Raw genomic sequence first — 15,018 nt, forward strand, 5'->3', positions numbered from 1 at the left:
CGTTGGACAAAATTATACAATGGAGATCACAAAGCAAGGCAAACTGACTGCTATGAGGGTGAGAAATAAATGGCCCCACGGAATGCTCATCCAATGCGCGTCAAATGAACGCCACAAATTTTGGTAAAAATGAAATAGACCGAATGTAAAGAAGTCGAAATGAACAAGGCCATCCAAAAAAAATAGCTAAAAAAAAATGGTTGTTCTTATTCCCATGAGACGTTTACACATTTGTCAACACATATAGGAGTATTTTTTTCATGTTGTTTTAACCATTTGAAAAAAATGTTCGAAAGAATAAATTTACAAGTTGTGCATTTTTAACCTACACTATGGTATAACCTTTTCGATGTTTTTTTTTTTTTTTTTTTTTTTTTTTTTTTTGTCAAGCATGTGTGCGCGCTTGTTTGTTTCCACCTAGCGTGATCCATATATAACTGAACAAAAAAAAGTTTGCCTTTTTCACCCGTTTGAACACATATAGAATTTGTTACACTTTTTGATTGTAATTTGTCATTTAACTGATGTAAATACATACGCGAATGTGTACTTTTTTTTTTTTTTTTTTTATAGCTGTTTTAATTTTTTTGCTTTTTTGTTTTTTTTTTTTTTTTTTTACAAAAATGAGGTTAACACCTTGCCAATTTTTCAACATTGTTCATTTAAAAAAAAAAAAAAAAAAAAAAGTCTCTAAATCAACACACATAAATTGAAGGTGTTTTTTACTTGACCTTTATCTTTTGTGGAAGCAATTTTAAAAAAGGTTTTTTCAAAGGTACACACGTGTACACATATTGTCACCTTCAAACCAACGCTTCTACAGGTGTGGAAATGTATTCAATGTAAATTTGAGTTTTTGTTTTCTCCTCTCGTTTGAACCTTAATGAACGAGCGGGAAATTTGTGTCATTTTGGCTAGAAAATGCCGTTCCCACTGGGAAAAAAAAGTAAACAAACGGAAAACAAGAAAAAAATGGAGAAATGTACGTAAAATAGAACGCAAAATTGAACGCAGAAAAGAAGGCAAAATTGAAGCGAGGTGGACACGCAAAACCACACAGCACATCAAATGCCTTTTAATGGGAAGAAACCTTTTGTCATAACTGTAACATTCTTTCCCCCAATAGCTATAGTATACTGTGCTATAGGACAACACTACAACTAATCATTTCTGCTGCTCCATACATATTTGCATAATTATGTTCTTTTCTAACATAAATGAATATTCTTTGTTTTCTTCCAGTATAACATGCTCCCTCATTTTATATCACACCGAGGAAATTTTATTTGCTATTCCAATTGTTCACAGGGAATGAAAACGAAAGGGCACAACGACGTACATGACTCATATGCACATAGTTAACAACACATTAATATTCCCTGTATCTTTAACTTCAAAGGGTTGCACTTTTTCAGCGGTGTGTTTCTTCAATTTTTTTAAGAAAGGGAAGGAACACATTTAAAAATGCAAACACCTCTTTTTATTCTGCTAAAATGAAAAAAGGCGCTTCCTGCAAGTTTCATAATACACCACAAAGGGGGGTGAATCATAATCAAGCGTACAAATAAATGCATATATTTAGTATGCACAATATGGCCTACATATAACCAATACAAGTTACAATCATGCCCACCGCTATTAAATGCATATTTAAATAAATTTATATTTTACTAACATGCCTTTTTTCTACATAACACGAGCATTAATAAGAGGCCCCTTTGGTCACATTTGCAAAATGGTTACGACCTTTTCAAACGTCAAATTTACACGATGTTGCTCGCGTAGAGAAGAACAAAACATAAAAAAAAAAAAAAAAAATATTTTTTTTTTTAGTCACTTCGGATAGCACGAATGAATATGGAAGGATGACGTGAAGTTGAGGTGTAGTGGAAGGGGTGTAACGTTTGACAGAAACACTTGTCACCTATATTATTGTTGCCTTTATTTATATATATATATATATATATATGTAATAATGCATGTTTTATACCGGGTAGGAAACAACGCATAATGCTACGTGCAACATATAATGTCCACCTAATTCGCTCGCTCGCTTGCGCGTCGCACCGAGTGGTTGCAACTAAAAAGGCAACTTATTTTGTTGACATATAATTTATTCTTTATGTCCTTCCTTGTACTTCAGTGTTTTTTGTGGTAGTTCTAAATATGTTAAGGCCAGAAATGGGAAGGCAACGGAGATGCGGGGGAAAAGCAGAGGCGCGGGATTTACGCATACGTATATGCGCACCCACGGAGGGCTTTAACGAAATTGCTTCAAATAATTTGAACGTACAATTCCACGGGTATTGGGAACGTCACCGTCGTTGTAACTCTACCTGTTTTCTATATGTTGTTAACGCTATTTTGACGTTAGCGCAGTTTTTTGTTTAAGGTGGCGGAACCCCCCCAACCTAACGTATTGTTTTATAATCTCTCTGTTTACGCGAATATAGAATACGGCTCGTCTACATATAAATGTGCCACAGGTGCATTTTAAGAATGCTTTAATTTTTTAGAGAGAGTCAGGGGATTTTCATCATTTGCCTACTATGGATTGTTCGCACTTATATTTATTTGCGTGTCCCAATGTCGTTTATTTCCCCCCATTGGCCATCTTTTAAAAAAGTATCATTGTGCTATTACGCCCAATGGTTTTTTATAAAGTGCGGCGTAGCGCAGGTTTTTTCTGAAATCGTTCGGGGAAAAGGGAACAAAATAAAAAAAATAAAATGAAAATTAAATGAACATTTTAAATAATATACATAATACATACCGTTACAGTATGCATAATAAGTAAAACACGCATACATCATGCGTCAATTATGCAAATTAGCGAACTGTTGGCTGGTGAACATTTCCTTCAATTTCGTTACTTTTTAAAAATAAAATTTTAATTCATACTATTTTATATATTATTTTACGCATATTGAATTAATTTACGCAAACAACAAAAATTAAAATATATATAAAATATATATATATTTTTTTTTGAATTAAAAATTTTTAAATTTAAAATACAAAAAGCGGCAAAAACATATTTTTATAAACAAATTTTTTATCTTTAAAAACTGGATTTTCTCATATCTTCGTTTTTCCTGTTTTAATTAATCAAGTTAATTAAAACTAATTTTACATTTATTTTGTTTTTATATAATACTTTTGAATATTACATAGGACTATTTAAAATAGCAAATATGTAAGTGTATAATTTGATAGCATTTGCTGAAAAAGCAGTTTCCATACCACTTATACATATTTATAAGTGGAGATGTGAATTGGAAGGAGTAAAATATACATATATAAAAACGTACGCAATGTATGTAAAACATATATATTTGCATAAAAAGCTGTTTATATATTTATACGTATTACGCACGCATAAGTATGGAATATATTTATTTTCCAGGAATTTCAATACATCGCGAATGTTTTAAAATTTGCAGCAGAAATTCCAAAAAGGATTTTGTTTCATATGGCGTATTTTTTTTTTAGCTATTTCCTTTTTTTTCCGTTTATTATACACGTATAATAATGCCACGGTACCTTTTTTTTTTTTTTAAAAACAAAAGGATATTCGAAAATGCGTAAAAAAAATTATATACAAAGTATAATTTTTTTGGGTATTACAAAGTTTTCATCGTAAACATACGATTTGCGCAAAATTTATATGTGATTTATTGATGGCCCTTCACGAAGTGTATACATGTATACGTACATACGAATGTACGTGTGAACAGCTCACCACGATGTGCTCAGCTAATGTTACGGCAATGACTGCGTAAGAAGGCAAATTTTCTTGCCAGGTCCAAGCCACTTGCATATTATTGTGTGCGAAATTTACGTGTACATAACTCTGCAGAGAAGGAATAGGCTTTAAGAGCTCAGCGCATTTCGCGAATTTACACACAAACGAGAGCACCATTTGCTTGCAAACACGTGCCGCTATTACAAAACGTTTTTTACGTTACGGTATAGTGTACAATTGTGTATCATTATACTTCTTTTCCCAGTATATATATATATATATATATATATATATATTCTTTCCTTGCCCATTGGCGAGATTTCCATTTCGTGCTATTATATAGTTAGCAAGTGTATATTTAACATACACGTTTAGTCTTTGCGCGCGCTGAAGGATATATTTTCCCCCCTGATTGTGCCGCCAGACACACACACGCATACGCGTTACAATTTCTTGCTTATAAATTTCTTATTAAAAAAAAATATAAGAATAAAATAAGCATACCTCCTTTACCTTTTTTTTTATTATGCAAAAAATAATATATATTTCCAACTATAAAAATAATGACTATGACATTAGATAGCTTTAATGAGCAAAAAGTGCATAATAAACAAAATAAAAGAAAATATAATTGCAGACTGAATTTTAAAAGGTTTACAAAGCGAAGGAATAACTTCAACGAAGATAATAGGGACAGCAAAATTAACATAAAGACATCATTAATCAAAAATGAGGTCATAAGCGACGATAACGACGAATTTATAGATAGCAATTTGATGAGGACATGCCATCGATTCAGACTGTACAAGCACAGTAGCAACAAAATAGACATTTACTACCCCTATGATAAGAAGAAATTAGATAAGTATGATTATGAGAGGGACCAGACTTTCTGTTCATTAACTGATATTGATGATCTTGTGAACAATGGAGATGACAGGACCAGTAAATTTTTTTATTATAAAAATAAAAGTTTAAATGATTACAAGTCTTGCTTCGAAAAGAAAAACAAAAAGACGAAATGGTTCCGATTGAGAAAAAAGAAAAAAAAAGACTACGCCATGGATGAAAGCCTGAAATACCTAAACGAGTCCGTGTGCTCAAATTATAAAGAAGCCAATAAAAACAATAAATTGAATAGCTCGTCCAAGTACACCAAGAACTGCGTTATAAACACCACCGTGAATGGGATAAGAGGTTTCTCAGCCTGGATCTTCTGAATCCATCCAAGTGATCAGATGTGATGGCAAGTAAAATGGAAATGACAAGTGGAATGGAATGAGGCGACATAAAAATTGAATTTAAAAAAAAACAAAAAAAAATGAAAAAAAAAGAAAAAAAAGATAAAAAAGAAAAAAAAGATAAAAAAGAAAAAATTGGATGGACCCCCCCGTCAAAGAGAGTGACATATTTATAACCTCGTGTGTACACAAACTCAACTTGAGACAAAAGAGTCCATTTCTATATATTAAAAAAATTGATGTTTGCACTATTATATATACATATTTATATATATGAACAGTTTTGTATTATATGCCAGCAATCCTCAACCCTCATCGATGATATATTTTTTATGATGCTGTGAGAGAATGATAAACATATCCTTCCCAATCCCTACCCTCTTCGGGCATTTTACTCGAGCTCCTTCTTTTTGCAAAATATAAAAGCAGCTATTAAAACTTTGAAAAAACATTTCTTTTGTTTTTTTCAAACTGCAATAGTTTTTATTCTATACCATTATATTTTTAATGTTTTAATGCTTTAATGTTTTTATATTTTGCAATTTGTTTTACCGCCACCCTCCCCCCTGCATTTTGCTTTCTTTTTTATTTTACATTTGAGTTTTATACAACAACAAAAAAAATATATATGTTGTAATTTATGTATAAATTATATAGTGTTTAAGTTGAATAAACCAAAAGAGGTAGTAGTAGGCTTTTTTTCTCCATGTTTTTTAAAAAAATGTATAGTATATTTTTTTAAACTTCTTTATCAATTTTTTTAATATAATTAATTTTTATATTTTTAACAAAAAAAAAAAAAAAATGTTTTATTTTATTATATGTTTTTTTATGAGTATATTACACCCAATTTTTACACAGGTTTTTTTTCCATTCCAGATGTTTTCACATATATTATATAATATCTTATTATATTTAACTACATAATATTTTATTACGGTAATATCTTATATTTTATTACATAATATTTTATTATTATATATAATAGATAGCTTTACTATATAATATATTTATTTCATTTCATTGATTCACTTTTTTTTTTTTTTTTTTTTTTTTTTTTTTTTTTTATTATTACCTTAGACGCTTTAAAGCAAAATAATAAAGTGTATATTTAGCCAATATTAATTTTTTTTTTTAGAGTGCTAACTGGAATTTCAAATAAGGTTTTAATATCCTATACGCTTTCGATAACTTCTTGGGTTTTTAAGCCCTACGCCATATCACATGGCATGAATCGCTGTCTTCACTTAGCAAAGTGTTACGGCCGTTAAGTGGCCAATCAAAGAATGTGTGCCCTCGATGTGGTGCTCAAACCGTGAATAAGTAGACCACCATCCGACGGCTGGCTATATATACTGCTCAGGTAGGAAAAACCTGAGCGGGATTAGCTTAGAACATTTGCGTCCACACTTATGTGTGATGTTAAGGCGCAATATAAGCACACACACACACACACAGGAATGATAGAGTTCCGCCCCTCCCTCAAAAAAAAAAAAAAAAGAAAAAAGCACTTCGCGCAAAGGCTCCTTTTCATTTTGGGGCTTATGGAAAACAAGAGAAATTTTCCACATGTGGGCTGTATCGCGGACGCACTCTACATATACCGTGCAGCGTACACATTTTGTACCCCCCGAATGTAATACGACAAAAATGAAACAAGTTCACTAAAGGAGTATTCACCCCGGTAGGCAACGTTTTTTTTTTTTTGTTTTTTTGTTTTTCTTTAAGATGCTTCAATTTTGACACAATATGGCTTTTTTTGGAACAAATAAAATAGACAGGAAGGGGAATTTAACATTTAGTCATGAATTGGAGAAGTACATTTTAAGTGCACACCTGGAGGGAGAACAGTCGTACGAAAGTGGAGTAGGGGAAGACGAAGGGGATGAAAGTTATGAACTTGGGGCAAAAGAAAAATGGGACCCAAGTACAGGCTCCAAAAAGGGGGACACAGACGAAAGAAAGGGCAAAGTGAATGATGAAGAAGGGTATACGCAATCTGACTCTAGTGCTACTTCTCCAAATTCAATTGAAAAGGAGCATAAAACGGAAAACATGACAAATGTAAAATGTGAAAGCAAAGCGGAAAGCGTGGAAGGAGACTTCCTATGGAGTGTGATCAACGCGTTGAACGAGGGGAAAACAAGTCGAGCATTGTGCTTACGGGGTAGACAAGATAAACATGGTGATGCTGAACGCGTCATACAGAAAATGCCCCAAATTCACTTAAGCAAAAAATATATTGACGTGGGATGCCTGGCTACTTGGAAATTGTCAAGCAGTAAAAGCAAATCGGACACGAAAAAATTAAAAGACAATAATGTGAACACATATTGGCAGTCCTCCGGCTTAGGACCACATACAATCACAATACAATTTTTTAAATTAACAAAAATTTCGAAAATATATTTACTCCTTAATTATTTATTAGACGAATCTTACACTCCTTATGAAATATCCATCAAAGTAGGAAATGATGAAAATCGTCTCGATGTTTTATGTACCACCTTTTGCGATGTGAACAAACACCCAGTGGACCATCCTTTTTGGTTTATTATTGACGTGGCAAATTTTCAACTCCACTCGTACTTATACAATTACAATATGAAGAACGCCTCCAAGCGTATGAATTCTATATACTGCCGTTGCATACAAATTTGTGTCATGTCTAGTCAGCACTATGGACGTGACACTCGCATACGGCAAGTAAAAATTTTCGGCCCCACGTATCCTTTTTATAAGCATGATAAATCGCTCATTTTGTGAGGCGTTACTGCGATGTGCAAAATTATATACGAGTAAAGGGTTAACAGAAATGCATCTGTCGTGACAAGTTGAAGTACGCGAGGAAAGAAGAAATAAAAAACAAATGCTGGTACTGTTGGTAAAAGAACAAAAAAATGCCTTGTTTTATCCACACCGCGCTGGGGAAAAAAGGGCATACAAAAAAAGTAACACTTAAAAAAAAAAAAAAACTTTTGTACATGAAGGAAGATACAAAGAGAATAACAACAGATAAATAACTCCTTCTACCAGGTGCACAGCACATAAGCATTATGATTTAGCAGATTAGAAGCGCACAACTCTTTTTTATGTCAAATGCGTCACTTGAGGTCATCCGACGGGGGCGCGCGCACCTTCTCCCCTTGTGTCCATTTCATCACCATACACAGTATAGTTCTGCAGCAAATTTTTAATTACACCAATTACTACTTATCATAGTATTCGTTTTCCATCTGCTCAAGAATTTTTAGCTTCTCCGATAATGTTACGTTTAGCATATTTTCATTTTTTTCTTTTAACCGTTTTTCTAACTCGTCCTTTATTTTCTCTTCAAAAATTAAGGAGTTCATTTTTTTACTGTTTGTGTGAGTTTTTCTTTCGTTTTTCTTGGAGGTACTCTTTTGGGGGAAGCCCCTATTGGGGACGTTGTTACTGCTGCCTTTGTTGTGGCTAACACCATTTTGGAAAGGGTAACTGCTGTGGTTATTGTAACCGCCTTGGGAAGGCTTCCCCTTTATGTAGCCCTCCCAGTTGTTCATACCACACGGCCCTCTTCCAAACAGGTTTTCATCACTGCCAGCATTTTTAACGTTGGTTCTGAAAGGGTTATCCTCACTGCAGTTGCTAAGCTGGTCCACGAAATTCTCATCGTAGAAGTCACTGGGGACGTTGTTCTCGTGTGAGCCTACGTCCAAATTATTCTCGAGGTGATAGTCACTTCCAAAACTCCCACCGTAGCAGTCGCTACTCACAGAATTGTCACTACGGCCATCAACACTGCTACCACCACTGCAATCATCTCCACTGCTCGAGCTCTCGTCGGGGTAATCCGACATTTCCTTTACTGTGTCACGATCGGAGTTGGACGATGAAAAAGACTTCGAGTCATACTCGTTGGAGTTGTTGCCATACACATCCTCCAACACAATAACCTCCGATGAATCCACATTATTATTCTTAATGTGGTACAGATAGTCCATATAATCACTTATTTCTATTTTCTCATCGTCTACAATGTATAAATCGTATTCATATTCCTGCTCGGTGTTGCTGTGTGGGTCTTTCTCCGTCTGGCCCCGTGCACGCTCCTCATTCGTCGCATCTGCCCCCGCATCATCATTCACATTGGCATAGCCCCATTCTTGCAACAAATTCACATCGATAATTTTGTAAATTCCCTTTTCCTTTGCATCCAAATCGACGACCTGAATATTTTGGTTCACTATTTTGTACCTTTTTAAATTATTTATGGCTTCCTTTAAATCCTTTTCATATCCCTTAAGGGAGTTGAATTTTCTTTTTCTTTCGGCAAGGCATGACAAGTCACTGCAACTGTTGTGGTACTGTTCATGTTTTCTGAACAAGTTAATACATTCAACGTTTTTCTTCTCTATATCTTCATCCGGAATTATCGTGTCAAAGTGTTTATAAAATATACCATTGCATATTCTTTTATTTGACTTTTTCACGTAAATGGACGGAATGGTCATCTCATCGATTTTTCTTTTCACTCGGATTATAACCTTTTCATTTTTTCCTTCACCATTTTTTTCGGCGTCGTAGTTTTCGATATCTTTATACATTTTTATTAGCCTTTCATAACAAGTGGGGGGAAACACCTGTTCTCACGCTTGAGCTTCTCTGTGCACACTTCCAGCTGTTCAAAAACTTGTTCGTTATATCTTTATTTGGAAATGCCCAAACGATTAATTTAACATCTGGTAGGAGGGGGGTTACTGCTCAACCAGTTATCTTACTACAGCAATTGTGAAAAAATTATTATGATTGTCTCCGTTGCGTCCTCGAAAGTGTCCTCTGCGTTATATCACTACACCGTTTTATGTGCTTATATTGGTGACCAGGTTTTGTATCTACGCAAATGTACACACGGCGTTCATACGATGTGCACTCGTATTATCGCAATTACTGTGGCGACTTCCAATTCGAGCTCGCGTTATATGAAAGATTACACGATGGAATAGATAGACAATGGAACGGATTGACAATCGAACGAATGGCACACATAATTTTGTATACTGATTTGGGTAAGGCGAGGACAAATACTAAAAAATAGTGAGTAATTAAATTGATAAAGGCGACAGCGGGGAGGGGAATTGAAAAAAGAAAGGCTCCTACTTTATGCTGGGAATGCTCCAAGGGGAAGGCAATTAATCAATATAAAAATGCACGTACAAATCTGCACATATTTAGGAACCCTTGGAACTATCGCGTAGCTTTTTTTTTTTTTTTTTTTCTGTACAATGGCACTACATTTTTAAGTAGAAAAATTGGGGGAAAATTGACCATCCTTGTGAACAGTTCTGGACGTAGGTCTACTTTCGAACTTTTTTGCAACAGCTGTTTGGGTAGCCTGCACTTCCCTCAGTCCTTCCATTTATGCATATATTTGGTTGCAAAAATGGACACTCTATATATAAATATGTACATGTATTTATTTGTGTTCCCTCAAAATGAGTGAATAAATTGCCACCACTGTGGCTTCCCCGCTAGGCTGACAAGCTCCATAAAGATTTACGCATCCGAAACATACTTGTTCAAGTCGTTCGAGTTGTATATTATTTTAATGGTTAATGAGCAGCTTGGACATGTTAAAACATCTTCGCCTTTTAAAATACCTTCCAGAGTTACTTCAAAAATATCTCCGCAGGGGCAAGGATAAAAAAATGTTTTAATCGCTTCGTCAAATTCGAAATCTTCTAATTTTACTTCTTCGTATATAACGTCATATGACTCATTAATTTCCTGATGGTTATTTTCAACTATCATCTTTCGAAATTTTTATCTTAAATGGGTTTTGCTCAAAGTATATGAAGAAAATCTGGTCCTGGCCGGAGGAGTTATTATTACATGCCAATTTTCAGGAAGTTTGGACTTAATTCAACGTTTGCTTCAGCATTTATTCGACGCGTTTAATCTGTTCTCTTGAATATAACTGCAAATTATTAAAAGGTGGGGTTTGTTCTATCCTTTGCAAATAAATGCGTCCTTAACGTGAATAGATAAATTTGTATACATAAAAATGTTCACGTTGCAGGTTTGGGTTGTTGTGAAATATATATTTTTTTTTTTTTTAAGCAGCCTTTTAATGCTTTGCAGGCGTTTTTTCATCAAAACATGCACACAGGAATTTCTTCAATACGACGATAAACATGTAGAACAAACAGCACGGAGCAGTACGTCTATACGAAGGCTGTTATATATGTGGGCCCATAATTGTTAACAAGTTTAATGCTTTTTTTGCGCACTTTTTTTTTCTTCTCTTTTTTTATGCTTATTCAAAAAAAAAAAAAAAAAAAACGTTTCCGGCCCATCGAATATAACCTTCAAAAAAAAAGGAATAGAAATATATATTTTTTTACCGCTTGGACCTCGATTACCAATGAAAAAGACCAACGCATGATGGCACTGGCGCTACGCGAGCTGCAGATATGCGCAAAATCCAAGTGGGTTATGTGAGATTTGTTCGTATGCCGCCAGCATTTTTTGCTACATAAATTTATACTTGCATAAAGGCGTTAAGAAGCGAGGTGCCAAATTATATATGGCGCGTATGCATTCATTGCGCACTCATAAGTATACATATGTACATATGTACATATATATGTATATATATAATATATGTAATACACATAAATGCACGGTATCGCGCGCATGGTCGAATTAGCACTGTCAAACGAGGCGAACGCAAAATTCTGCCATTTTTTCGAAATGCAAAAGAATTTTTTTTTTTTTTTCGTTCATAAATTATTGTAGAATAAAATTAAAAACTTGAAGAAACAGAAAATTAACTGTATAGAGACCCGCCTGATTATGCTTCCCCGCCATTTGTATTTTTTGAACGTTTTATTCCGCCGTCCTTTTCCGATTTTTTCACTCTTTTCATGCGTGCGTGTACGTGGCGAATTCGAGTGGGCAGTGTGCTCAGCAGCTTTCTCCACACGTGAGTGTATACACTTATAATTATGCATAAGCGCATGACAAACGTATAATCATCCAAACGTGGTGCCAATTTTTTTGATGAACAAACGGTCGTAATTGAGGAAGGGGACAAAGACCGAAAAATTATTCCCGTCAATTTTAATGGCCGCAGCTGCTCATAAAACGGTGTTTACAAAACGGTGAAAAAAAACAAATAAAATAAAGATAAAGCAAAATGGAATAAAATGAAATAAAATAAAACAAAATAAAAGCTCAGTTAAGCAGGACAACTATATGATTTACACCCGTTTGTTTTTATCACTATTTTTGTTTTTGTTAACATAAACGAGAGGTGTATACATTAATTGTGCGATACAGATAAGGGCGGTGAAGCGCTGCGTATCTGTGTACATATTCGATTCCTATGTACGTCGCATATAAGGCTCCCCACAGAAGACTCTTTTTGTTTTCTCTGTTTTTGTTTTCCCGTACGCATAAGCGTTATGGCACATGATTGAATAATATTCCGAAAGGATTGAATCCTTATAGCATCATCAAATTTTACAAATTCATTTTCGTGTTTAGTAGATTGTACTATATAGCGAAAAAGGAATTCTTGCTTGCCACCGCGCACCAAGCACCAAGAGCGGCTGCATTTACTGCACACACAAGGGAGTGTGATCCATATAAAAACATGTGTTGAACCAGGTGAACCTATATTCGAACAGACTAAAGTTATCATGTCATCCTTCAATGTCAAGCTCAAGATATACGATTTGTCCAGGGGAATGTAATCATTTAAGACAAAAAAAATAAAAACAAAATGCAAAGATAATAATTACGCCTTTCCTGCCGCACATGTGTGAGAGGAAGGCACGCATTTTTTACATGTATTTTTTTGTTTTAGCCCATTTATGTGCGTGAAAACCAATGGTACAAATAACCGAAATTAATTTCCATTCCCCTTTCCTTCTCTGCACAATTTCACATTGTAGGGTAAAGTTGTGGTCCCCCTTTTTGATTGGAAAACAAATAAATGGCGTGTGGCACACTGCCGTTTGGGTTTATGACATGGAGTACTTCTACGGTAAGGGGTGTGGGGGGGGTATTCCCAGCCGTAGCGAGCGTATCATTGCATGTGTGTTACGACTCAGCGGTACACATTATTTGCGATCTTATCGATTAAACACGCGCGCGCACACTTTTTTTTTCCCTTACAGGTGGAGGAATTATGTGTCTGGCTCCAAGCGAATTCGAGTCTTACTACGACATCCAACCTGTGAACATTGTTGACATGGGAATGACCGAACTACAACAGTCGCACTTTCACGAATACCTAAATGGCATTCAGCCAAATTTTACAGAAGACAAATACAATTTAGTTAACTGGAATTGTAACAATTTTACAAATGAAGTGTGCAATTTCTTGGTTGGGAAAAATATTCCTCAATACATTTTGGACACGCCAAAAGAAGTCATGTCAACGACTAAGGGGAAATTAATTTTAGACATGATGCAGTCGTACCAAAGTAACATCGCCCCTGGGTTTGAAACGAGCACACTTTCATTAAACAGTGCAAGTAATGACAACAGTAAAGGTGCAAATGACAAAGCTGGATGTAGCAAGGAAGCGGAAGTTAATGAGCTGCCGAAAGTTCCAAGTGTTTCATTAGATAATTTTTTTAACGAAAATAAAATAGAAAATTTATTGGACGAATATATAAAGAATGAAAAATATGATGTGAATGAAAAAAAAGATTTTTTAAGTTTTCTGAAAAACCTTTTAGATAGCGTAAGCACAAATCCAGATGTTTTAAAAAACCGTTATGTGCATGTTACAAAGTTCCCTAAATTTCAGAGCGAACATGGAAATAATGAATATTATAATAAAATTTTATCGTCCTTGAATTTTTTCCAAGGATATATAGAAAATGATGAAATGAATAATTTGCAAAAGTTGACCATTTTTGTGGATCCCAAGTATAATAAAATGCATGCCTTTACAGAACATTTAGATTTATTTTTAAACAAAAATATTTTTTTAAAGAATCCAGATAAAACCATTTTCAAAATGGAAACTTTGAATTTTAAGGACATGGGTGAATATGCTGCTTATCGCGATAAAAAAAAAAGCAACTCCAATGATGTGCTTATTTTTATATCTGAAGCATTTTTAAACAATAATTTTGACGTCACCAATGAGGAAAATGACCTTAACCATTTCAACAAGGTGAAGGCTGGCATATGTGTTGACCCACAGGTGGAAAGGGAATTCTTGTCCAGCACGTCGGACCTTCTCGAAGGACGCATAAATGAGTTGGACTCATCCGAGTGAATGGTGCCCATGGGGTGGGGTCATTTAAGTGGAATGGCCATTGGGAAGCCAATCGTTATGGGTTAACGGGTTAAACCGAGTAGAAGCCAACTTGAGCGTTTTCGAATAAACTTTATTACAGGCGCAGCATGCGAAGAAAACACTCCATCGCTCACACAGCCCCTGTCTATATGCGTCATGAAAAAAAGGGGACACAAAGGGGTAAAAATTACACACGTGTTGTGCTTTAACCCCCAATTTTTTCTCCCATTCGGAGGGAGAAAAAGATAAAAGTTTACTACGGTAAAGAGGCGAGGACGATTGGCTGTTAACAATTATGTTGTGCGCGCGAGGTAGGTAAAAAATTGTGTACTGCTTTGAGGCAGACAATAACTCCGTAATTTTTATCTGCACATTTCCACGCACCCTATGGAAAAGACAAACTAGCTACTCTTGCTGCCCAGCAAGAAGGACAAAGAGGAATTATTGATCCCCCAAAGAATTTATACCTCTTTGAAAATGTGAATTTTTTTTTTTTTTTACCATTCCACCATGTTGCATGTGTTCATGCACATCTGTATATGTATCCGTACAAGCGCACGGTGGACATTTATATTTACCCATTTGGATCCCTCACGTTGTAGTATGTGTAATGAAAACTTATTAAGCACACGTGAGCTGCTGCATCGCAAAATCGCAACAAGGATAAATGGGAAGAATTAAGAAAAAGGATAACGTTGTGTAATAATATATAAGCTTCTTTTTTTTTTTTTTTT

General features: G+C 34.8%; 5 protein-coding genes across 5 annotated transcripts; 3 read left to right on the plus strand and 2 right to left on the minus strand.

Annotated features, from left to right (window-relative positions):
- Positions 1–4,308: 4,308 nt before the first annotated feature.
- AK88_03126 (uncharacterized protein) lies at positions 4,309–4,965 on the plus strand (the record flags this gene model as incomplete). The annotated part of the gene is made up of 1 exon (XM_012480748.1): positions 4,309–4,965. One exon carries the CDS (start codon positions 4,309–4,311, stop codon positions 4,963–4,965), a length of 657 nt encoding a protein of 218 aa, XP_012336171.1.
- Positions 4,966–6,735: 1,770 nt separating this feature from the next.
- On the plus strand, positions 6,736–7,752 carry AK88_03127 (uncharacterized protein; the record flags this gene model as incomplete). The annotated part of the gene is made up of 1 exon (XM_012480749.1): positions 6,736–7,752. One exon carries the CDS (start codon positions 6,736–6,738, stop codon positions 7,750–7,752), a length of 1,017 nt encoding a protein of 338 aa, XP_012336172.1.
- Positions 7,753–8,195: 443 nt separating this feature from the next.
- Positions 8,196–9,572, minus strand: AK88_03128 (uncharacterized protein; the record flags this gene model as incomplete). The annotated part of the gene is made up of 1 exon (XM_012480750.1): positions 8,196–9,572. One exon carries the CDS (start codon positions 9,570–9,572, stop codon positions 8,196–8,198), a length of 1,377 nt encoding a protein of 458 aa, XP_012336173.1.
- Positions 9,573–10,521: 949 nt separating this feature from the next.
- Positions 10,522–10,776, minus strand: AK88_03129 (uncharacterized protein; the record flags this gene model as incomplete). The annotated part of the gene is made up of 1 exon (XM_012480751.1): positions 10,522–10,776. One exon carries the CDS (start codon positions 10,774–10,776, stop codon positions 10,522–10,524), a length of 255 nt encoding a protein of 84 aa, XP_012336174.1.
- Positions 10,777–12,999: 2,223 nt separating this feature from the next.
- On the plus strand, positions 13,000–14,263 carry AK88_03130 (uncharacterized protein; the record flags this gene model as incomplete). Its single annotated transcript, XM_012480752.1, has 2 exons — positions 13,000–13,015; positions 13,149–14,263. The coding sequence occupies 2 exons, from the start codon at positions 13,000–13,002 to the stop codon at positions 14,261–14,263; spliced, it is 1,131 nt and encodes a 376-aa protein (XP_012336175.1).
- Positions 14,264–15,018: the final 755 nt, after the last annotated feature.

Source organism: Plasmodium fragile (genome assembly GCF_000956335.1).
Source record: "Plasmodium fragile strain nilgiri unplaced genomic scaffold supercont1.34, whole genome shotgun sequence".
NCBI lineage: Eukaryota > Apicomplexa > Aconoidasida > Haemosporida > Plasmodiidae > Plasmodium > Plasmodium fragile.